Here is a 20949-nt window from a genome sequence, read left to right on the forward strand (position 1 = left end):
CAGATGGCCAGGCCGGCCGGGGCCCCTTGTCCTTTGTGTGGCTTTGCACAAAAGAGGGGGCCAGCTGGGGAGGGGGCGGCTGCAGCAGGTGGGAGGGTGGGGCCTTGCCCCTCCCCCTCCTAACCCTGCGCCGTTGCCCCTTGGGGAGGAGGTTGCTCACTAGGAATGTGCCTCCTCTCTCTCTCTGGACACTGTGGCCCCCAGAGTCATCCCCAAATTCCTAGGATACCCCTCCCATGTCGCGTCCCACCTCCTAGGCGGAAGCCTCATCACACCAGGGCCGAGGGACTGCCCCCCTCCTCTCTACGCCAAGGAATAAGCCTCCCCTCCCTGCCCCCTCCTCCAGAGCAGAATCTTCCTCTGGCCCTGAGCTCCAGGCCCTAGGGAGAAGTGAGAACAGAATTAGGTTCTTATTGGGGGGAGGGGTGCTAAGGAAGGAGGGACGCCTGTGGCTGGGGGTACCTGGGGCAGCCCAGGAGGAGGGAGGCCAGAATAAGCATGATGCTGTGGCCTGGGGGTGGGGTGAGGTGCTGGGCCCTGGACCCTAAGCATGAGTATGGAAAAGTGGCAAGGGGGAAATGGGGGACCCAGCTGAGGCCCTGCTTCAAGAGGGGCTGGTGTGGGCAAAATGGAAGACTCCATCATAGGAGAGGGCTGTGAGCAGCGATGGCTGCCTGCCAGGCAGGAGGGGACAGAGATGAGAGGCTCCCTAAAGACTGGAGGTGCTGGGGGCAGGGTGGCCACTCAGGAGGAGTAAGGCTGCGGAGGCTCTTTTCATTTGTAGCAGACCCCTTAGCTCAGACCTGCCCTTGGCCCACTCGTTCTCCTCTATCCAGACCTCCCCACCCTGGGGCTTGGTGCCCAATCCATGATTTAAGAGGAGGAAAAAGGCCCCATAGCTCTGACCGGAGGTGTGGCGGGCAACGTGGCTGCCGGCTGGGTGGCCCCAGTGTGGCCCCATGTGGCCCGACAGCACCGCAGCTGGGTGGGGTTGTGCCTGACTTTGCCCGGCCGCCCGCAGGAGCCCCCAGGACCAGGAGGCCCCAGCCGGGTCGTGGCCCGACCGCAGGACCCCGGCCGGCTGGCCGCAGGCAGCGGGTGGGGGCGGGGATCCATCCCTGGCTGGGCCCTGGGTTGCTTCTAAATTTAGGAATCTGATTACTGAGTGGCCGAGGAAGGGAAGGGAGAGGAGGGTGCGAGTGCAGGCTCGGCTCAGTCTGGGCACAGCGGGGCGTGCCCGGGTGGAGGTGTGTCTAGAAGTCTGGGGCTCGGGTGGGAGGGGCGACGGGTGGGAGGGGGCTTCGGCCTGTGTGCGCGGCAGCACGTGCCTGCGGCGGCGGGGACGGGCACCGGCGCAGCTTGTCGCCGGTGTGTGTGCTGGCTCTTTGTGTGCCTGGCAGGGTGGCTGGGTCTGGCTTTGAAAGTCTCTGCCCACCCCCCTCCCCCATCTCCGTCTGTGCCGCTCTACCCGCTTCCCGGTCTGTCACTCTGCCCGTGCTCGTCCTGGGGGAGGGGGATGCTGCTCCCAGCTGGGGTGACAGGGAACCCAGTAGGGAGGACACCCAGCTCCTCCCTCACCCTGCAGTCCAGATCTTTCCCTACACTTCCCACACCCCATCCCGCAACCCCTTGTGCCACTGTTTTGGGGTGCGCGCTGCAGCAGTTAAAGGGAACTGAGGTGACCCCTGGGGACCCACAGATGCACCAGAAGCCAGGCTTTGGCCCGGTAGCTCTTGGAGGAATTCATTCCTCGCCTGTCCGGCCTCCCATCCGCTCTGGCCCCCAAGGGCGCATGAAGGGGGGGGGGTCCCCCCTGCGGAAGGGGGGCGGGGAGTTCCTTGGCAGGAAGGGAAATGGAAGGAAAAGCTGGGCTCCACCCGGGCGGGCGGGCAGGCGGCCTCAGGGCCCCCGGGGCAGGCGGCGGTAACCCGAGCCCACTGGTGTGTGGGGCTGGTGTGCGCGTGGGTGGGGCTGACCCCCGGCTACTCCTCGGGGGTAGGGGGGTCTCCCCCAGGGGCAAGTCTGGGAGCTCGGGGGGCCCGCAGAGGAAAGCGCTCTCCACCCGGGTCCTGACCCCACCCCCTGGAGGTCTAGCCCCGGCCCCCAGGCCCCGCCCCCCGGGCCCTCCCTTCCACCCCAGGGCCAGATGTTCAGCTGGCGGAGGCATCGGCTGGGGGAGGGGTGCTGAGGCCGCAGCCGGCACTACTTCCCTGCCAGCAGCTTCATTGTGTGCGCGAGGAGCGAGCGGCGGCGGAGAGCGGGCGAGCGAGCAGCAGCCCGAGCGCGCCGTGGAGAGCGAGCGCGTCGGGGAGGGTGCGAGGCGGCGCCCGCGGCTGCGCTCCCCCGCCTCCCGGCAACTCTGCCCCAGCACCGCGCGCCGTGCGCGCCGTCCCGCCGCCGCCGCCGCCGCCGCCGCCGCCAGCGCCGGGGCCCCGCCGGCTGCCGTCGCAGGCAGGGGTCTGGTCCGGGCAGGGGTCCCCTCCCGGGGACTGGGGCATCCTGGTGCAGCCGAGAGGCGCGGAGCCCGCCGGGGGCGGCAATCGCGCCGCAGCGCCCGCTCGCTGAACTGCGTGGGCAGGCGGGCATTGGGGCTCCAGGGCGCTCCGAGGGCAGGGTGCCCAGACTTCTCCGGGGAGCCCCAATTCCGTGGAGCGTCCAGAGCGAGCGCGCCCCAGCCCCACCGGACCTTGCGCTCATCCCCCGCGTACCCCACTTCTACACAAACTTTTCTGACACCCTCACCCGTGGGGGTCGCGGAGAGCGCTGGGCTGCCCGTTGGGCTCCTGCCCCGCCGGACCCTAGCCACGCTTGACCTCCTGCCTCTCGTGGCCTCAGTGGCGACCTCTCCAGGCCGGGCCGGGCACGGCACCCCAGGCGAGCGCGGCAACGACCGCTGCTCTCCGAAGGCTCCCGCGCCCCCCGGGGCAGCTGGGCGGGGTAATGCCCTCGGTGATGGAGAAGCCGAGCGCGGGCTCCGGGATCCTGTCCCGCAGCCGGGCCAAGACGGCGCCCAACGGCGGACAACCCCACTCGGAGGATGACAGCAGCGAGGAGGAGCACTCGCACGGTGAGCCCGGAGGCCTAGGGTTAAAGGCGCACCGGCCCGGGGGGGGCGCGGAGCAGGGCGTGGGGGAGAGTTGCCGACCACGGTATTATACGGATGGTTCCTGCCTTGCCTGGATTGGAGCCTGTGCCTTGCTTCTCCCCAAAGCCGGCACAGGGAATCTGGAGGCTGGGCCCCTAGCTGCCGAGGAGGCGGTCCTGCCTGCCCCCTCCCTGCCCTCAGTCCCCGAGGGACTCAGGCGTCCCTCCCTTTCACAGCTTGGGCTCCTCGTACCTTGCCACCTTGCAGGGGACTGAGGTCTGACTGGGGCAGGAGCTGGGAAGACACCTCCACACCGAGCGGTGGGGCTCCTGTGGTGGGGAGGAGCCTTGGATTCTCTGCAGGAGGGCTGTGGTCCAGGTCTAGGGGCAGCCCTCCAACCCCCACCAACTCCCCCCCTCCCCCCCCCCCCCCCGTCAGAACAAAGGGCTCTGCTGGGCCTGGGCTTGAAAACTGGCCCCTGTCCTCTCCCCCACCCCCCATGGCTATGGCTAGGCAGGTCTCTCCCTTTTCCAGTTCCCTCTGTGGCTGAGGGTAACTGAGGGGAAGATCAGGGAAAAGTGAGCCTCCTGGAAGATGGGGGCCCTGGGTGGTCAGGAAGGAGAACTCCAGGCCAGCCACCTCCCCCGCCACATCCTCCCGTCCTCCCTCCCTCCCTGGAGTCCTGACTGCCTCCCCCCGCCCCCCACCGGCTCCACAGACAGCATGATCCGCGTTGGAACCAATTACCAGGCCGTAATTCCGGAGTGCAAGCCTGGTGAGTGGCAGGACAGGCTGTGAAGGGAGGGGACTGGAGGGCCCATGGCTTGGCCCTGAGCCCCACCTGGGGGAACCCTTGGCTGGCGCCCACTGTAAGGACAGGCGGGGGTGGGTGGCCGGCCCTGTGGCATGGTTAGTTTTCCTGCTCTGCCTTCCTGTCTGGGTCTCTGTCCCTCCTTCCCCTCTGTGCCTCACCTCGCAGGCCCCACTCCTCCGCTGCCCTCTGGCCATGGGTCCAGGCCAGCGCCACCAGGCTGATGATGTCTTCCCTCCTCTGCTCCGTTGCCTTTCAGAGAGCCCCGCACGCTACAGTAACAAGGAGCTGAAGGGGATGTTGGTGTGGTCGCCCAACCACTGTGTGTCAGATGCCAAGCGTGAGTGGGGTGGGACCCTGGGCTCATGCATACCCTTGGGAGCTGGGGCCTGGGGTTCATGCCAGCTGGCAGCCAGCTCTTCTCAGAAGTGGGCTGGAGGCTGAGGTATGTGGGTTCAGCCCCTGCCCTGGGGCTCAGGCTCAGGGGCCTAGCCCCTGGGGGCATACCCCTTTCCGGGCAGGCCTGGCTTAGGGGTTGTAACCCCTCCTCCAAGACCTGGCTCCTCCCGCCCCTGCAGTTGACAAGTACATTGCGATGGCCAAGGAGAAGCATGGTTACAACATCGAGCAGGTGAGCCTTGGCCCCGCAGGGATTTGGGGTGGAGACGGGACAGTGCTGCGGGCAGCTGAGCCTGCGTTGTCCCCTCTCCTGGGCCAGGCACTGGGCATGCTCCTGTGGCATAAGCACGACGTAGAGAAGTCTCTGGCTGACCTGGCCAACTTCACCCCGTTCCCGGACGAGTGGACGGTAGAGGACAAGGTGCTGTTTGAACAGGCCTTTGGCTTCCATGGCAAATGTTTCCAGCGGATCCAGCAGATGGTAAAGCCCTCCACCCCCGCCAGTGCTCCTTGGCCCCTTCTTTCTGTTAAGCCTGCCCGAGGCCCAGAGTCTTAGGTGGGCCCCAGCCTCTGGCGTTGCCCCTCCAGCTGCCTGACAAGCTGATTCCCAGCCTGGTGAAGTATTACTACTCTTGGAAGAAGACCCGCAGCCGGACCAGTGTGATGGACAGACAGGCTCGGCGGCTGGGGGGCCGAAAGGACAAAGAAGACAGGTGGGGGGCTCGGGGAAGCTCTGGGTGGGGGTAAACTGAGCTCCTGGGGGCCCTGGCCCCTGCCTTACCCCGCCTTGGCCCCCGTGTAAGCAGTGATGAGCTTGAAGAGGGACGAGGAGCCGTGAGTGAGGGGGAGCCGGACGCTGGAGACCCCAAGAGAGAGGTGAGGTCCCAGAGCTCCTCTGGCCCTGCCCGCCTGCCCGCCCTCTCCTTGGGCTCTGCACCACCCACCTCCTCTCCTTTCCCTGGCAGCCTCTGCCCTCTCGGCCCCTGAATGCCCGCCCAGGTCCAGGAAAGAAGGAGGCCCAGGGGTCTCAGTACCGCCACCATCCGCTGCGAACTCGGCGGCGCCCTCCCAAGGGCATGTACCTGAGCCCTGAGGGCCTCACTGCCGTGTCGGGGAGCCCGGACCTTGCCAACCTCACACTTCGAGGCCTCGACTCCCAGCTCATCTCCCTCAAGCGCCAGGTGGGGGGCCCGAGGAAAGAAGGGGCCAGGCAAAGGGGACAGTCGGCAGCTGGGAACTATGACTGGGGGCAGCTGAGGCGTAAGGGAGGTCGTGTGGATGCCAAGCCTGCACCTGCCCCATCCTCTGGGCTTCTGGGTAACCTGGCGTTCTTTTCTGGACATTAAAAACAAACCAACCAACCAACCTGGTCTTTGAAAAGGGGCAAACCCCAGTGTCTCCCCTAGTGAATGGTTGTGAGGAAGAGATGAGGTAGATGGTGGGTGGCAAAGAGATTTGTTGGGAAGTAGGGCCCTGGTGAGGGTTGGTATTGATGGCCTCCCTGGCTTGGAATTTGATGTCCCTTCCTTGCTTTGCCTTCCCAGGTGCAAAGCATGAAGCAGACCAACAGCAGCCTCCGCCAAGCCCTGGAGGGGGGCATCGATCCACTCCGCCCCCCTGAGGTGAGGCTGCTCTTCAAGTCTGGGTGCAGGAGGGGGTTCTTTCTGGTGGCACAGCAGAAAGGGGAGTTTTCCTTGGGTAGCAGGGCCTCTGTTCCCCTATTTTTGAGTCTCAAGGATATATTCCTTGCTCTCCAGGCCAACACCAAGTTCAACTCCCGCTGGACCACGGATGAGCAGCTTTTGGCAGTACAAGGTGGGTGAGACTCGGGAGAATCGAGGGCCCCAGGAGTGTCGCCTGCCCTCCAAGGAGCTGGGGCAGAGGGGAAGGATCAGGGAAGTAACTAGTTCTAAGGGGGTATTCACACCTGCTGCCCTTTTGACCCTTGCAGCCATCCGTAGGTATGGCAAAGACTTTGGGGCTATTGCAGAGGTGATTGGGAACAAGACTCTGACCCAGGTGAAGACCTTCTTTGTGAGCTACCGGCGCCGCTTCAATCTGGAGGAGGTGCTGCAGGAATGGGAGGCCGAGCAGGATGGGGCCCCTGGAGCCCCCCCGGTCCCCATGGAGGAGGCTAGGAGAGGGGCTCCCTTGCCAGCCCCAGCTCTGGAGGAAGACGATGAGGTGAGAAGGGGAGAGAGAGCGAAACGCTTCAGAGAACAGAGGAGAGGAACTGCCTCCGTCCTTAGACTGGGCTGAGGGTGTGCTTGAGCCTGGTTTCTCACTCTTCTCTCGCCCCTCTCAGGTCCAGATTACATCTGTGTCGACATCAGGACCCCGATCGGGGCCCCCTGCGCCGCCCCCTCCTCCGCCTCCCACCTCGCTGTCCCAGCCACCGCCACTGCTGAGGCCACCTTTGCCCACGGCTCCCACCCTGCTCCGCCAGCCACCCCCACTCCAGCAGGGCCGCTTCCTCCAGCCCCGGCTGGCCCCCAACCAGCCCCCACCACCTCTCATCCGCCCTGCCCTGGCTGCCTCCCGCCACGGTGCCCGCCCGGGCCCTCAGCCCGCACCCACCCTGGCTGGAGCCCCCCTGGAGCCTCCAGCACCCTCGCTCTGAGCCCCGAGGCCTTCCGCCAGCCGGAGGCTCCAGAACCCACCCCTTTGCCGGACGTCCTCGGGGACCTCCAGCTTCACTGAGGACAGAAGAGACTAGAGCTCTCGCCAGGTCTTTCGAAGACCCAGCGCTGCTGACGGGGGCACAGCCTGGACCCCCGCGGGTTCTGCACGTCTTTCTGGCAGCCAGCCTGTCTCCACCCCCTCCCCAGCCAGTGTCTGGGGCCTTCTGAGCTGGCCCGAGGGTACTTTTCCTGGCTGGGACTGGAATGGCTGCCTCCTAGTCTGCCAGGGCCTGGCCTAGGGGTCCTGCCCTTCGTGCGTAGGGGGTAGTGACCATAGCCTGGGGGTGGGGGAGAGGACAGTTTAGTGTGTTGGCTGTTCTTCCTCTTCCCCTTCTTTTAGCAATAAGTCTGGGGTGAGGTGGGGAGGGAGCTGGAGGGGGGAAGTGGGCAGAGAGGTTCCTTGGGGCCTGACAGCAGCAGAGGCTGAAGAGGTAGCTCTCCAGTCTTCAGGGGGCCGGGTGGAAAGTGCTGAGGAGCTCTGAGGGTGCCCACTGTGCCCACCGCCCAAAAGCTTAGAGAAAGGAGGGTTGGGAACATATGCAGACATGGGTTTATTTTTCAATGTTTTTAAAAAATAAATAAAACCTTCAAGCTCACTGAATCCTCTTTCCCTTTTGGTTTAAGGGTCTTGGGCTTTGCTTCCTGTCTGTGCCATGAGGGTGGGGAGGGTGGGGAGGGATCCCGCCTGGCACCGGCCTTTCCCCAGGCCCCAGACAGGAATCAGTTCTCCCCTGCGAGGCAGGCAGGCTGGGCCACATCTTGCCCATGGGGACTGGGTCCCTGCCTGGTAGGAAGAAACAGGAGGAGGCAGCTCAGATTCCAAACATTCTCTTTATTACGTGTTTGATCCAGAGGAGAAACTAAGTGCAGGAAGGGGGGGCTGGGTGGGGAAGGGCCACCTTGCCTGGGAGCCCCCCCCAGCCACCACCCGCTTTGGGAGCCAAGCCTTGCCCTCCTGGCCCCTCGGAGCACCCGGGCTGTTCCAGAGGGCAGGAGGCGGGAGGGAAGTAGGGAGGGGGAGCCCTTGGTGGGAGCCGGAGCCCGCATTCAGGGCTTGGGGCAGGAGGGCTGAGGTTGGCGAGGCCCCTTCCTGGGAACCAAGGGCTCGACTTGCCACGGAGCCAGGCCTGGGAGTGGGATGATGAGTAGGGGTGGAGTCATCATAAATCAAAAAAAAAAATAATAATAATAAAATAAAAAATAAAACCCATCACAAAAAATGTACAACTCAGGTGAGGGTAGAGGCAGCCTCTGTTCAGGACCCCCTCCCCCAATTTCTCAAGAACAGAAACAGCAGAGAAATAAATTAAGGGATGCAGCGGCTGCCACCAGCCAAGCGCCCATACCAGCCACTCCCACGCTGGCTGCAGAGGTTAGCGAGCTGGGAGTCACTTGGCCTATCTGTCCCCCCACCCTGTGGAGGGCAGAGGCTCCCGGCCCTGCTGCCCTGTCCAGCCTCCCGCCAGGCGGCCGGCCCCGGGGGCCCCGGGCAGTGTCTCCTGAGAGGAGGGGCGACAGTGTGAGGAAGAAAAGGCAAGGCCGAGAGATGAGTGGTGAGGGAAGTCACTGCTATGGAACTAGCTGGTGCCCAGATTAATGCCAATGAAGGGGAGCAGTGGGGAGAGGGACGGCGAGGGGGGCTGTGCTTTCAGACAAAGGCTCTCCCAGAACGGAGAATGCCCAGCGTCCCTGTTCCGGAGACTAGCAGCCCAGGCGGCCCCCTGGGGGCCGAGGAGCCCATCTGCCCGGAGCCCATCTGCCCTGCGGTCCCCTCCCCTCTCCCAGCCCTGGGGTCAGCCCCGCCTTCTACCCAGGAGGGGGTGGGAGAAGATGGCACAGACTTTTCTGAGGAGGGGAACAAAAGTCCCCACAGCAGCTTGTGGAAGGAAATGCCCAGCCTCTGGGGAAGGAGGGGCAGAGGATACAGTGTGGAGGGAGGCCGGGCCCCGCGCCTCGCCCGCCCGTCCCACCGCTTCAGGGCTGTGCGGCACCCCTGCCCCCAGCCCCCAGGCACCCAGGCCTCCAGCCCAGGGGCCTGAGGTCAGGGGAAGGCCACCTCTGGTGGTTTGCTTGGAGGGGAAGGAGGAGAGGAGAGGGGAGAAGCCCAAAGTGGGCCTGGCGGAGGGCCTGACAGGGAACTCCACCACTCTTGCCTGAGAGTGTTCCAGCCCTGAGCCACCCTCCCGGGAAACCCCACAGATCCAGTCTCGACTGTCCCAATGGGGCAGGGAGGAAAGGTGGCCGCTGGGATTTTTTTTTTTTTCTTTTTTCTTTTTGGTAATAAAAAATTTCTTGGTTTAGGCGAAATACTCTGTGCAACCGCAGTACCGAGGGGGAGCCCTGCCCCCCACCCCTCCCTCCCCTTCCTTTGCCTCCTGCGGGAGAGAGGGGGGAAGGGGGAATATCTGGGCAGGGGTAAATGTGGGGGGGGGAGAGAACCATCTCCCAACCCCCACAAACATGGAAGAAAAAACTGAGAAGGGCGGGAGGGGAGAAGTGCCAGCAGGGGAGACACACCAACCCGTCTCTGCAGTCTCGCCCGGGCAGGCGGAGCGCCGGCCCCAGCAGCTAAGTCCAGCTGGCCGCCTCCGTTGCCCCCCACTCCTGGCAGCCTGTTAAAGCTTAAGCTCGTTGGCTATTTTGGAGGCAATGTTTTTGAAGGCCATGGAGGTGCCCGATATCCGCTTAAATCGAACACCGTTGAGAGACAGCCGCGGCAGTTTGCACACCTCCATCTCCCACTGCACGAAGTTCTCGTGGCCTGGCGTGCCGTGCATGCACAACAGCATGTACTTCTCGTGCAGCTCGCTCTGGCAGCTGTTTGCGTCCAGCACCTTGCGGATCTCCCGCATCATCTCGTTGGGCTCCATGGAGCTCGTGGTCTTCATGCTCCACGTGAAGCGTAGTGAGCGGGGCTTGGCCTCCCGAAACTCCTCCTTTTCCTTGTCACTGCCGCCGCTGCCCACCACGTGAGGTCTGCGGAGAGGGCAGAGGCGGGCGTCAGGCGGGCGTCAGGCGCCCCACCCACGGGACAGCCCCACTGGCAGACGGACCCCGAGACCAGAGAGGAGAGCGGGAGGGTGCCCAGGAGGCGGCAGTGCTGGAAGAGGGAGCGTTAGACCTGGCCCAGGGAGCAGAGGGAGGGCGAGAGGGGTGGGGGGTCTCGTCTCTCAGGGCAGAGAGGGCGAGAAGCCAGCCCCTGGCAGGGGGTGACAAGGTGACAGCTCCATGCTTTCCTGGGAAGAGGGCAGGGTCAGGGAAGAAAGGGGAGCATGCGCTCAGTAACCCTGAGCAGGTCACAGACTGGACAGAAAGAAGTGACTGATTCACAGGAACGTGAGCTTGTCGAGGGGTAGGAGTCTAGAGTCCCAAACGCCCGGCCCAGGGCTCCTGTTCCAGAACACACCAGACCTGAGGAGAAGGGCCCACACCCACTGCAGAGGGGCTGTGGGGGTCCTCTGAGGAAAGGGAGGCCCCAAGAGGGGGAGGACAGGGCACAAGCGTGGAGGAAGAGCCGGGTGGCAGAAGGAAGAGAGGAGCAGGAGGCCCGTGGCAAGCCCGGTGGCCCGGTGGCCGGCGCTGGCTCCAGCCCTCTCTCACCTGAGCGTCTCAACTCGGTCTTTGCTTTCAGGTTCATTCAGGTTCCTCAAAAAACAGAGCGAGGGAGAGTTTAGTGCTGGGACCTCTGTGAGGGCGGGTCCGGGGAGGTGCCGCCAGTGGGTGGGCGGGACCCAAGCCCAAAGGCCACTTGCCCATCACCTAGCAGGCCAACATGGCTCCGCGGCACCTCACACTGGCAGCTCAACTGTCCCTCTCCAACGGGGAGCCCAACACAAGGGGCCTGCCCCTCCCCACACTCTCAAAGATGGGTGCCGGGAGAAGGAGCCGGGGAGGAGGAGGGTGTGGACGTGCGGGCACACGCATGGAGCACACGGCCCACGGCCAGGGATCACGCGGAGGGGGGCTTCTGCACTAGTGCCCCCTGAGTGGGTCTCAGAACTGTAGTCCTCTTGGAGGGAAGGGGCAGGGGGATAAATAGAGGTCTCTCTCAGGAGGCTCAAACGGCCAAGGGCTGGACCTGCTTTGAGTACACCTGGGGCTCAGTGCCTGGGACTGGGTGGGGAGGAGATGGGCCCTGAGGCCGGCTGTAGACTAGCCCACCTCCCCCATTCTTTTATAACTCCCCTGCCTGCCAGGCCATCTGCTGACACAGAAGGGAGGATGGAGAGCAGAGCAGGGCAGACACCTTGGGAGGGTGGGTGGGGAAGAGGTCTGGCCCCGCTGAGCGGCTTCTCCAGCTCCTGGCTGGAAGATGGGTGCCTGGAGCTGGGAGATTGGGGAGTGCAGAGGAGGGCAAGGATGTAAGGAGGAGTGAGAGAGGGCAGCAGCAGCACATGTAAAAGGAACACAAAGACACGACAGACACACGAATGCAAACAAGCGCACTTGAGCAGGGAGCCTGGGCGGTACAGGGGAAGGAGCCGGGCTGCTCTCTCCGGCCCCACCTGGCTCCTGCCCTGTGGGTGGAGGTACCCTGCAGGGCAGGCCCCCACTGGGGCCCCATGAGTCAACAGCCAGCCATGCAGTGAAGAGCTGGGTGGCGAGCAGTGGGTGGAAGGGGGAAGCGTGAACACCCTGTCTTGGCCGTCTTCTGTCAGCTGGGGCACCAAAGGGGCTGGGCTGACGGCCTTGCGGAACCAGGGCTCCCAACCTGGCCCTTGGTCCTCAGCTTGGTATTTGTCCCACCGAGGCCACCAGAGAGGATGAAGACAGGGCCAGGGGTGGCAGAGCCAGGAGCTGGCCTAGGAAGGGAGATGCCTGAGGGAGGGGGGATCTCCCACTGTTTTGCCAGGGCTTAGGGGTAGACGGCCCCTGCCCTAGAATGCCCCAGCTTCTGGCTCTTCGGAAGTCACAGGCCATAACTGGCGAACACAGCCCAGAGAGGACGCGGCTTGATTCATCCAGAAACGGCTGGAGGCAGGAGGTATGCTGGGGTGGGGGTGGGGTCGGCCTAGTTCTGCAGGAGCTGCCAGAAGGGGGTGCTGTGCCCCACTCGTGAGGCAAAGGCTCCTTGGTTGGGCCTGGAGGCATCAGGCTGAAGTCTTGAGACCCCAGTGTCCCTGTAGTACCTCCAAAGTCCTGCCATTCCATAGGACAGAGGCAAGAGGCCACACAGCCCTGAAGTTCAGGGCACCAGGGAAGGGGAAGCCCAGGAGACCCAGAATGAGATACCATCCCAGATGCACTTTCAACCCCAGTGGAGCTTCCTCAGAGCGCATGCACAGACACGGGAAAGGGCTGGAAAAGGAACACAACGCGCTTGTGACCAAAACCCAGGGTAGGGGACTGGGGGGAAGGAGACAATCTTAAAGGGAGAATTCCCTGAGAAGGTCCCCCTTGCTTGGGGACAGGCCCATCGTTTTCAGAGTCATTTGCCCTGAGTGGGCAAATGTGCCCTTGTGGGCCGCCCAGGCAGAGGCCGTCTTCATCCCTTTAAGATGGCAGAGAGAGGACCCCACAGACATGGTTAGCAGATGCAGGAGGGAGCAAGAGCCAGAAAAGGGGAGTTAGTGATGAAGGCAGGACACAGGACACAGACGCACACACAGCGGGCTCAACGCCTACCTTCTGGCAAACCTGAAAGACAGATTTCTAAAAAAACAAACAAAAAAAGACAAAATAAAAAAAGAAATAAAAAAAAAAAACCAACAAGACGGTATGTGGATAAGCAGGTGGGGAGTGGGCTTTACAGGTTCAAGGGTCACCCCACTTGTGGAAGAGCCGCTCAGCGAGACTAGAGTCCCAGACATCCCAATCTGCTCACGCCCCACCCTGCAGCCCTACACCTGCATTCCGGGGCTGGAAAGGGGCATGGCTTGGCTACCCTAGCTGAGTGGAATGAAGTGCACGAGGAAGGGCAGGCAAACCTGTTCTCTCCAAAGCCCCTGCTGCTTCCTGAGCTACACTAAGATGGCTGAAGAAGTGGTGGGATGGAGACAGGGAGCAGCCCAAGAGGCCAGATTACTGGATGCACCTCAAGAATCAACGCTGTCCTTTTGGGTCAGCAGGGGCCAGGTGTGAGGAACCTCACGAAGAGAACCTTCACCCCGGTTCCCACGTAGGAAAGCGTCAGAGTGCCTCAGGCTGCAAGGGAGCCATCCTAGGCCCCACCAGCTATTTCATTTATGGCCTTCATCCTGGCAACCCCCAGCCCCCCAGCAGAGGGACATGGCTGAGGCAGAGGGGAGTGGCTGCAGCCAGACAAAACCAACTGAGTGGGGAGAAAGGAGGTCAAAGGGGGCAAGACAAGAGACCAGGAGAAACTCTCCTTGCCGGCCCAGCCTGGCTCAGGCCTCATGACTTTGCAGCTGCGTCACCAAATATAAGTTTCCATGGGAACCCAGGAGAGACGAGGGGGGCTTTTATTTTAGCATCTGAGTTCACACTCTCCTAGAGAGGAGGCGGCATCGGCCATCTGCTCGGGCCAGAGAACGAGGAGCTGGGGAGGCCTGAGAGGGACGGATGGGTCTGGGCATCTCAGGTGCCAACAAAGACTCAATTTCTTAGGCTTCCTGAGGTTTCTAACCCTGGGACCTGATCCCAGTTCTAACCCCCAGGTGTCCTCATCCCCACCCCCAGGCAAGGTGGAAGGCCTGGCCTCAGCCTCTCTGCCGCTCTAGGCCCCCTACTCACCTGCGTACAAACTTGGAAGTGAATTTGCTGAAGATGCTCCCCGAGGCCCCCCGCCGGCCCTGGCTGTTGCCAGAGGGAGAGGCTGGGGTCACACCGTAGGGCAAATTCTGCTGGTCCCGCACCTGCCGGAGCTGCCCAGCGTGGAAGGTGCTTCGACTGGACACACCCCGGGGAAAATTAGTTCGGTCTGGGGCTCCACCACTGCTGCTGATGTTGTGGGCGGAGGGGGAGGCGACAGGGACGCGCTGGGGGGCTGTGCTGTGAGAAAAGAGGTGGGGGGCGGGGCAATGCATCAGGGCGTGAGAAAGCCATCACCACTGGGCATCTGGAGCACCCTGGCGTGGGAAAGGGAAGGGGGATGCTAGGGCAGAGGCAGCCATCACAGAGGACACAGAAGGAAGGGGTGTGACCACTGAGGACACCAATAAGGAAGATGTTTGGGTGGAGGGGGAAGGAGATGGTTTGGGGGAGGGAGGGGAGGCAGGGAAGGATACGTGTGTGGAGAGCGGTACAGGATGGAGAGAAGAGGCTCCTTGGGAGCCAGGCAGGCTGGAACCTCAAGGGGACGATGGTGACCAACCCTCAAGGATTGAGTCCCTGTGATGCGGACTGTCCCCGGGGTCCTAAGGAGTCCAGGAAGGCTCAGAACAAAAAGGCTTCCTTCTGGAGCCTCGGGACGGCTTCTTGCATATCTGTTCTGAGAGGGAGAACTGGAGGAAAAGAGGGGCATTAAGCTATTTTTTTGTGTCCCCTACTTCCTGGCTGCGGGGGACAGCCATCTCTTGTGGCTAAGATGCCAAGAACAGAGCAGGACCCCCAGGTGGGAGGAGACTGTGGTGGGGGGAGGTGGTGGGCTGAGGGCAGCAGGGGCACCAGCCGCCCCAGCACACTTGCCTGGGCCGCGGCACCTCACAGTTACTGTCCGTGGGGGGCAGCCCAGTGGCCTTGTTGGGGTGCACGGAGGCCGACATGGATTTCTGGTGCTGGCGGGGCCGGGCCGCAGAGACCGCGGCGGAAGCAGAAGCCGTGGAGGCCCGGGACCCTGGCATGGTTAGGCTAGGAGACAAAAGCAGTGGAGAGGCCCGGGTTAGGGGTGGGGGCGGGCAGGAGGCTCCGGTTAGGAAGCACAGGCGGGGCGGGAAGGGCCAGAGCTGGGGAGCCTCGGCAGGATGCAGGTCAGGCCCAGGAGCAGCAATGGGGCACAAGCCAGAGCCGAGGGAGGCAGGGCTGGGAAGTGGAGGGCACAGTAAGGAAGGCGAGGCAGGCCAGAGCCTAGGGAAGGAAACCCAAAGTGCAGGAAAGCCGACAGGAGGCAACTGCCTCCGGGCTGCACTGGTCTCCTAGGAATTCTAAGAACAAGGATGTGTCGTCGCCAGAAAGAGCAGCGGGTTGCTAAGGGGAATTTTCATTAAGCTCAGAAGACAAGGAGCCAGGAACTCAACGTGACGGTCAAGGTTAGGGGGCTCTGCTCTCACGGGCACAGCTAGAGTCACCCTCAATGTGTACACGCTTCAGGTGGGCATCTCTCGGTTTTGCCCTGAGCTGGGGCCCCTCAGGCACTGATGCCCAGAAGAGTGCAGCTGCCACGCCCGGGCTGCAGGCAAGAAGCAAGAAGGCAGCTGAGATGACCGTGGAGTCACACTCGGTGCACCGCAAGAAGCGGTCACGGGAGCACAGGGGAGAGGAGGAGCGGGGGTGGGGAGAGCAGGGAGGAGGTGCTGGTGTGTGGAAAGCTGGACTGGACAGAGCCAGGATGGGACTCCAGGGAGCAGGAGGGGAGATGGTGCTGCTGACAGACGTCACCGCTGGGAGAGGTGGCTCCCGGGGAATATGGCAGGCAGGGCCCGGGCCTGCTCACCTGTCTTTGCCGTTCTGGATGGAGGCCTGGCCGAGGCTGGTCCTCTCCAAAAGTGGGGAATTCCTGCTTCGATTTGTGCTGGTGGAGAGGACGCTGTTCTGCGGGGAATAAAGGGCAGAGTGGTATCACAGAAAACCAAAGTGCTCTACTGGCAGGTTCACAAGGCCTGCTCCCCCTCCACCTTCCACCACAAGCAGTCGGGCTGGGGAAAAGAACAGATTTCGCTTTTACTCTGTGGGGCAGGGTTTTCTACAGTAAGCAGAAGTGGCCCGGGGCGGAAGGTCAGGTAGGCAGCCAAAGGGAGCTGGGTCTGGATTAAGGAAAGAGCTGCCTGGAGAGGGCAGGCCCCACAGCAGGAGCGGGGAGGATGGGAAGGAGGTGGGGCTGGCCAGGAGGAGGGAGGGGGGTGGGCGTGGCTCACCGTGGAGGGGGTGGGGGTGGTCTTCTTCCTCTCCAGCCCGGGCAGGGGGCTGGCAGGCACTTTGGCTGTGCTGCTGGCCTTCCGCCCTGGCTCCCGGTCCTCCTCAGGCCGCTTGTTTTCTGCGTTGTTACTCTGAGTCTTCTTAGAGTAGGAATTAGAAGTGGGAATGGCAGGACCAGCTGCTGGGCCAGAGGACAGTGGGAATGGGTAAGGGCAAGGTGGAGGGAAGTTAAGTGACTTGCCCAAGGACATGCTACTAATAAGGGCTGAACAGGGACGGAAACTCAGCTGTGTCATCCAAAGCCCCAAGAACCCATCAGGCGAGGGGTGAGTCCCCCACCTGCAGCTCCCAGAAGTACTTACCCTGGTCGCTAAAGCGCCGCTGCTTGGGGTTGGCTGAGACGCTGCGCTGTACCTTGTGGGAGGGGGAAGGGGCACTGCTATTGGTCAGATCAGCTGAAGGCCGGGGCTTCAAGGTGATGGTGTCTCCCTCCAGCTGCAAGAACACAAAAGGGAGGGCAGAAGTCATGAAGAGTTGCCTATGGATGATCCCACTTACACATTCCTGCCTGACACAAATCCACCCCGGGCTCCCTTGAGACATACCCCCTGCAAGACCAACGTGCATCTAAATAAACACTCACAGAGATAAGTCCCAACACAGACTCTGACAAACACAGTCAAAGACACACCAACCTCCCCACAAAGAACCCCGCCCTCAGAGTGGGATACACACACCACACACATAAGAATGCACATTCAGACTCAGAGACACCCCCCAATACCTCCTGAGCAGGCTAAGTCAAGAATCAAGAAAGGGAGTCCAACACCACCAGGGGGAGAGCAGGACGGGGAGGCCACGAGTGGATGTGGGGACACACAGATGGTGAACAAGACCCTACTCCCACAGAGACCCAGGGATGCAGGCGCAGACATGGGTACCCACACGAGCAGAACAATAATCACGAAGCCTCCAGATGCACAGACGGGGGGATGGACGTACATGCACACAGATACATATACCCAGACACAAGCTCTAGGCAGAAGCAACACACAGGCTCAAGATTCCTGTAAGACAGACACAGAGCACCCAGGAACCCAGACTTCCAGATACAGAGAGACACAAACATATCGAAGCAGTCAGAGACTTCTAGAGCCAACACAGAACTGACCCAGCCAGAATGACCTAGACCCAGTCTAACCAACACAGAATGAGCCAGATCTACTCACCCGTATGGAAACCCAGACCCAGGCCCATACCCCACCAGCTTCCCTATTGAACTACTGATGGAAATTAGTGAAAGCAAAAGCCAAGGGACTTTAGCACCACCAGAGCTGAGGCTTAAAATTAGTCAGTAGAGAGCACACCTACTCAGAGATGAGCTTCTGCCCTCAACAGCTGCTAGAAGCATGGGGATACTACTGACAGAGAGGCTGGCTAGACGGGGGAGGGAGCAGGGGGCACACACCTCGGAGCTCTTGTAGCCCAGGAGCAGATAGGTGGCCATCACCTCGTTGTACCTCTGGCCCACCAGCGAGTCCTGGATCTCTTCCCGTGTGTAACCCATGGACACCATCAACTCTGCGTGGGGGGGACATACAGTTAAGGCTGGTCCTGAGTCCTAGGCAGGCTCAACCTCATGGCCCAGCACAGCCTCACCTGTCCGCCGGGGGTCCTTGTAGTCAGGGAGCGGCTCCACATAAGGCTTTAATTCATCATCTTCGTGACCCACATTCATCCATCGATCTTTCATGATTTGCTGGGGAGTAAAGGGAAGAGGAAGGGCAGAGAGGGAGACTCAGCTTGGAGGTTTCCTTGGGAACCCAGGACCTCCTACCAGCTGGGCTCAGGCTGCTCACCTCTAAAGTGCCTCTCTTGCTGGGATTGAGAATGAGAAATTTCTTAAGCAGGTTTTCACAGTCTGTGGACATGTAGAACGGAATACGGTATTTCCCCCTCAGTACCCGCTCCCGCAGCTCCTGTAGGAGGGAAATTTAAATCACCCAAGGCCAAGGGAAGGAACCTAATATCCAGGCTCCTGACAGCTTAAGACTGGCCAGGCAGATATAAATGAAATATGGTAAGAGGCAGAGAGCCTGGGACAAGGCACCTCACTAGAGAGTCGGTGATGTCAAATACCCCACGCCCTCTGGCTTGATCAGCCCGAGGCTTGCAATCCTGAGTACCTTGGAGGGGTGAACGGACATACAATTTATCCCAGCCCTCAAGAGAGGAACTGAGGTTATTTTGCTGGGTGCAGAGGGCTTTTAATAGCTGCTACCTTTTGCAAGCCCTTCTTTGAAGCTCTGGCTCAGGAAAAATGTAGAAAAGCAGCAAAGGTGAGAGGTCAGGGACAAGACCAGAGGCCAAGAGAAGAAATGAGAATACAAATGATCTAAGCCTGCACTTCACTCCACCTTGAGGTTCTGTCCATCAAAAGGCAGGGATCCGCTGACCAGTGTATATAGAATAACTCCCAGGCTCCACACATCCACCTCGGGTCCGTCGTATTTTTTGCCCTGGAAGAGCTCTGGGGCAGCATAAGGGGGACTGCCACAGAAGGTATCCAGCTTGTTCCCAAAGGTGAATTCGTTGCTGAAGCCAAAGTCTGCAATCTTGATGTTCATATCAGCATCCAAGAGCAGGTTTTCTGCCTGGGAGGTAAGAAGGAGAATGTCAGGGAACCAAGGGGATCACACGAAGGCACCGGACAGAAGGAGCTGAGGAGAACGGAAGAACAAACAGGAAGTCATCTTCAATGTTAGAACTTCTCCCACCAACTCCAGGGCAGGCCCCCGATCAGTGTGTGGGGGCTGGGCTGGGCCGGAGGAGGGCCGCGCAGGCCGCTCCTCACACAGGCAGCCACGTGAGAGCTGGGATCTGAAGGCTCAGAGACGCTGTGAGCTGTGCAAAGCTTCCCTGTCAGGCCGGGTTCACCGTGGTCACATCTGCGAGGACTCAGGGGCCAGGAAGACTCATAGGTAGTCTCACGTGCTAACAGCTCAGTGAAAGGGAGGAGTGTGCCCCGCGTCTGCAAAGCAGCTGTGACGCAGCTGCGGGACAGTCAACGCTGTTTCCTCGGTCGGCCGCCAGGCTGCCTGCAGCCCTCCTGCCACGCCTGGCTGCACCGGAAGGTGAAGTGCTGAGAGGTGAAATGGCAGAGACCCTCTCCTCGCTAGCTGGAATGGGATCCTAAGTCCAGTCATAAGGCCTATGTCAGAAGCAGCCCCAGGGGCTTCCTCATCATCTCCAAACAATTAAAGGCTGGAGTTTCCTTGAACACCCAGGGTGTAATGGTTATGTCACAGTTAACAGAGGGTGAAGGACCCAGCCCTGACTCAAAGACACTGGAGATGAGAGCACGCCTTACCTTTAAGTCTCTGTGAACAATAAACTTCTGGTGACAGTACTGCACAGCAGACACTATCTGAAAGGAAGGAAGAGGGGTCAGCTCAGGGGCACCTGAAGGTGGGCTACAGGGGCTGGTGGAGCTGTGATCCTGTGACCGAGTTCGAAGCTGCCACATAGATAAGCAAAGCCCAAAGGACCCTCCAGAGGCCGCTTACAGACAGGCAGCTCCTCCTTGTATGCCAAACCCCCCAAAGCAGAGGTCGGGCCCACACTCCATGGAGGGAGTCACACCCACCTGGCGGAATTTGGCTCGAGCCTCTTTTTCTTTCATCCTGCCATGAGCCACTAGGTAATCAAACACCTCTCCTGCAAGTGACAGGGGCAGGGTCTACATCAGAGCTTGCTGGGGCTGGGGAAGGTGGGGACACAGTAGGAAGAGGCAATTCCATACCTACCTCCACTAGCGTACTCCATGACAAGGTAGAGAGTTTTCTCAGTCTCGATCACTTCAAATAACTTAACTACAAGAGAAAAGGCCAAGCTATGAGTCAGAGAAGCAGCAGGGGCCACACATCGAGCCCCAGCATGTACAGGGGCATCCTAGGAATGACAGTTTCCTCCTCTCCCATTCCTACTCTCCCCGAGACAGGTTCCTCTCGAGGCAGCCACGCCACTAAGGACAGCCCTGTGCGCCAGAGGCAGCGCTGGATCTTGAGCTGGGCTTCCCCAGAGGCATCCTTGAAGACGACAGACTCCAGAAGGCCATGTGCCTCAGGGAGAAGGGCCACATGCTGGGAGGTGGAGCCTCGCCGTGGGGGAAGAGGAAAGGAATGATGACTGGTTCTCACCTATGTTGGGATGATTCAAAACCTTCATTATTCTTACTTCACGGAACAGCTGGAAAATAAAATATCAGGGGTCATGCTTGCTCAGCTTGCTCCCCTCAGGTCCCCTCCAAACAGAGCCACTGCTAGGATTCTTTTTCCAAAAGAGAAAACAGGCAGGGAAAAGAAATAGAGTAGTTGTCCAGATCCTCCATGCCCGTCCCCAGTGGCTGAGAAGGACATGGCGGGGAAGGAGAGCAAGAAGGGTCAGTGCGAGGAAAGCTGGGCTCTCATGACTTGTACCCTCAGGGGCAGCATCTGGACGAGCCAGCTGCACCCTTGGGTGTTGTCTCCCCAAATCCAGCCCCCAAACAGCAGACGGGTTTTGGCTGCATGCCTCTGAAAGAGGGAGCGTGAGCCCACGTACATGAACATTTAGAACCTGAGCTGCTTCTACAGTTCACTGACAAAGCAGACTCTAGCTTGGTCTGTGTGAAGAGGTAGGGGAGCTCTGAAGGGGCCCCTCTGAAGGGGCCCACCACCTTCTGACTTACAGAAGTCAGAGGGCTCTGCACTAGTGGGTACGCCTTTCTCTCCTGGGCCTCGGGGTGGTGACAGAAGAAGCCACTCCTATATATAGCTGATGCCAATTTTAATCAAATCCACCTCCACACACTCACGCTCTCTTTGTGAAACAAAATCAGGGACTCCAAACCATACATTTCCATAAAGAAAGATGACAGAAATGAACTCCATCCCCTCTGCGGGGGCCAGAGAACTGGAGGTGGGGTTTTTTGCAACTTCTAGGCCTCACCGTTTGCACAA

The 20949-nt window shown here is 61.0% G+C and overlaps 2 protein-coding genes across 10 annotated transcripts in view; one reads left to right on the forward strand and one right to left on the reverse strand.

The window, feature by feature from the left end:
• The first annotated feature begins 2174 nt into the window (after positions 1–2174).
• Positions 2175–7572, forward strand: RCOR2 (REST corepressor 2). Of its 2 annotated transcripts, none has more exons than XM_007174340.2 (12): positions 2175–3067; positions 3804–3860; positions 4156–4236; positions 4475–4527; positions 4615–4776; positions 4884–5008; positions 5102–5171; positions 5261–5476; positions 5840–5917; positions 6053–6110; positions 6247–6479; positions 6601–7572. In XM_007174340.2, exons 1-12 carry the CDS (start codon positions 2941–2943, stop codon positions 6913–6915), a joined length of 1575 nt encoding a protein of 524 aa, XP_007174402.1. In that variant the 5' UTR covers positions 2175–2940; the 3' UTR covers positions 6916–7572. The 2 variants fall into 2 exon arrangements, with proteins under 2 accessions (XP_007174402.1, XP_057409954.1); XM_057553971.1 differs by having other exon boundaries at positions 6286–6479.
• Positions 7573–8729: 1157 nt separating this feature from the next.
• Positions 8730–20949, reverse strand: part of MARK2 (microtubule affinity regulating kinase 2) — a 58563-nt gene continuing 46343 nt past the window's right edge. For 2 of the 8 annotated variants that reach the window (XM_057552971.1, XM_057552972.1), the window contains exons 4-19: positions 20149–20197; positions 19756–19821; positions 19596–19666; positions 19320–19376; positions 18367–18603; positions 17809–17928; positions 17609–17708; positions 17418–17530; positions 16312–16444; positions 15949–16130; positions 15528–15625; positions 14564–14725; positions 13670–13927; positions 12602–12628; positions 10577–10621; positions 8730–9952 (exon numbers count right to left, since the gene is read on the reverse strand). In XM_057552971.1, the coding sequence (XP_057408954.1) occupies positions 9592–9952; positions 10577–10621; positions 12602–12628; positions 13670–13927; positions 14564–14725; positions 15528–15625; positions 15949–16130; positions 16312–16444; positions 17418–17530; positions 17609–17708; positions 17809–17928; positions 18367–18603; positions 19320–19376; positions 19596–19666; positions 19756–19821; positions 20149–20197 (2079 nt within the window). In that variant the 3' untranslated portion in view covers positions 8730–9591. The remainder of the gene's footprint in view (positions 9953–10576; positions 10622–12601; positions 12629–13669; positions 13928–14563; positions 14726–15527; positions 15626–15948; positions 16131–16311; positions 16445–17417; positions 17531–17608; positions 17709–17808; positions 17929–18366; positions 18604–19319; positions 19377–19595; positions 19667–19755; positions 19822–20148; positions 20198–20949) is intronic. The other 6 variants (XM_057552968.1, XM_007174344.2, XM_007174345.2 and 3 more) reach the window with 6 other exon arrangements.

This window comes from Balaenoptera acutorostrata, chromosome 9 (assembly GCF_949987535.1).
Source record: "Balaenoptera acutorostrata chromosome 9, mBalAcu1.1, whole genome shotgun sequence".
Lineage (NCBI taxonomy): Eukaryota > Metazoa > Chordata > Mammalia > Artiodactyla > Balaenopteridae > Balaenoptera > Balaenoptera acutorostrata.

Excerpts from the sequence above, each read along its gene's own strand:
- RCOR2 (XM_007174340.2), top strand. The coding sequence starts at position 2,941 with ATGCCCTCGGTGATGGAGAAGCCGAGCGCGGGCTCCGGGATCCTGTCC. Across the intron at positions 5,172-5,260 it reads CTGGAGACCCCAAGAGAGAG|CCTCTGCCCTCTCGGCCCCT; the intron begins GTGAGGTCCCAG and ends TTTCCCTGGCAG. Across the intron at positions 5,918-6,052 it reads ATCCACTCCGCCCCCCTGAG|GCCAACACCAAGTTCAACTC; the intron begins GTGAGGCTGCTC and ends CTTGCTCTCCAG.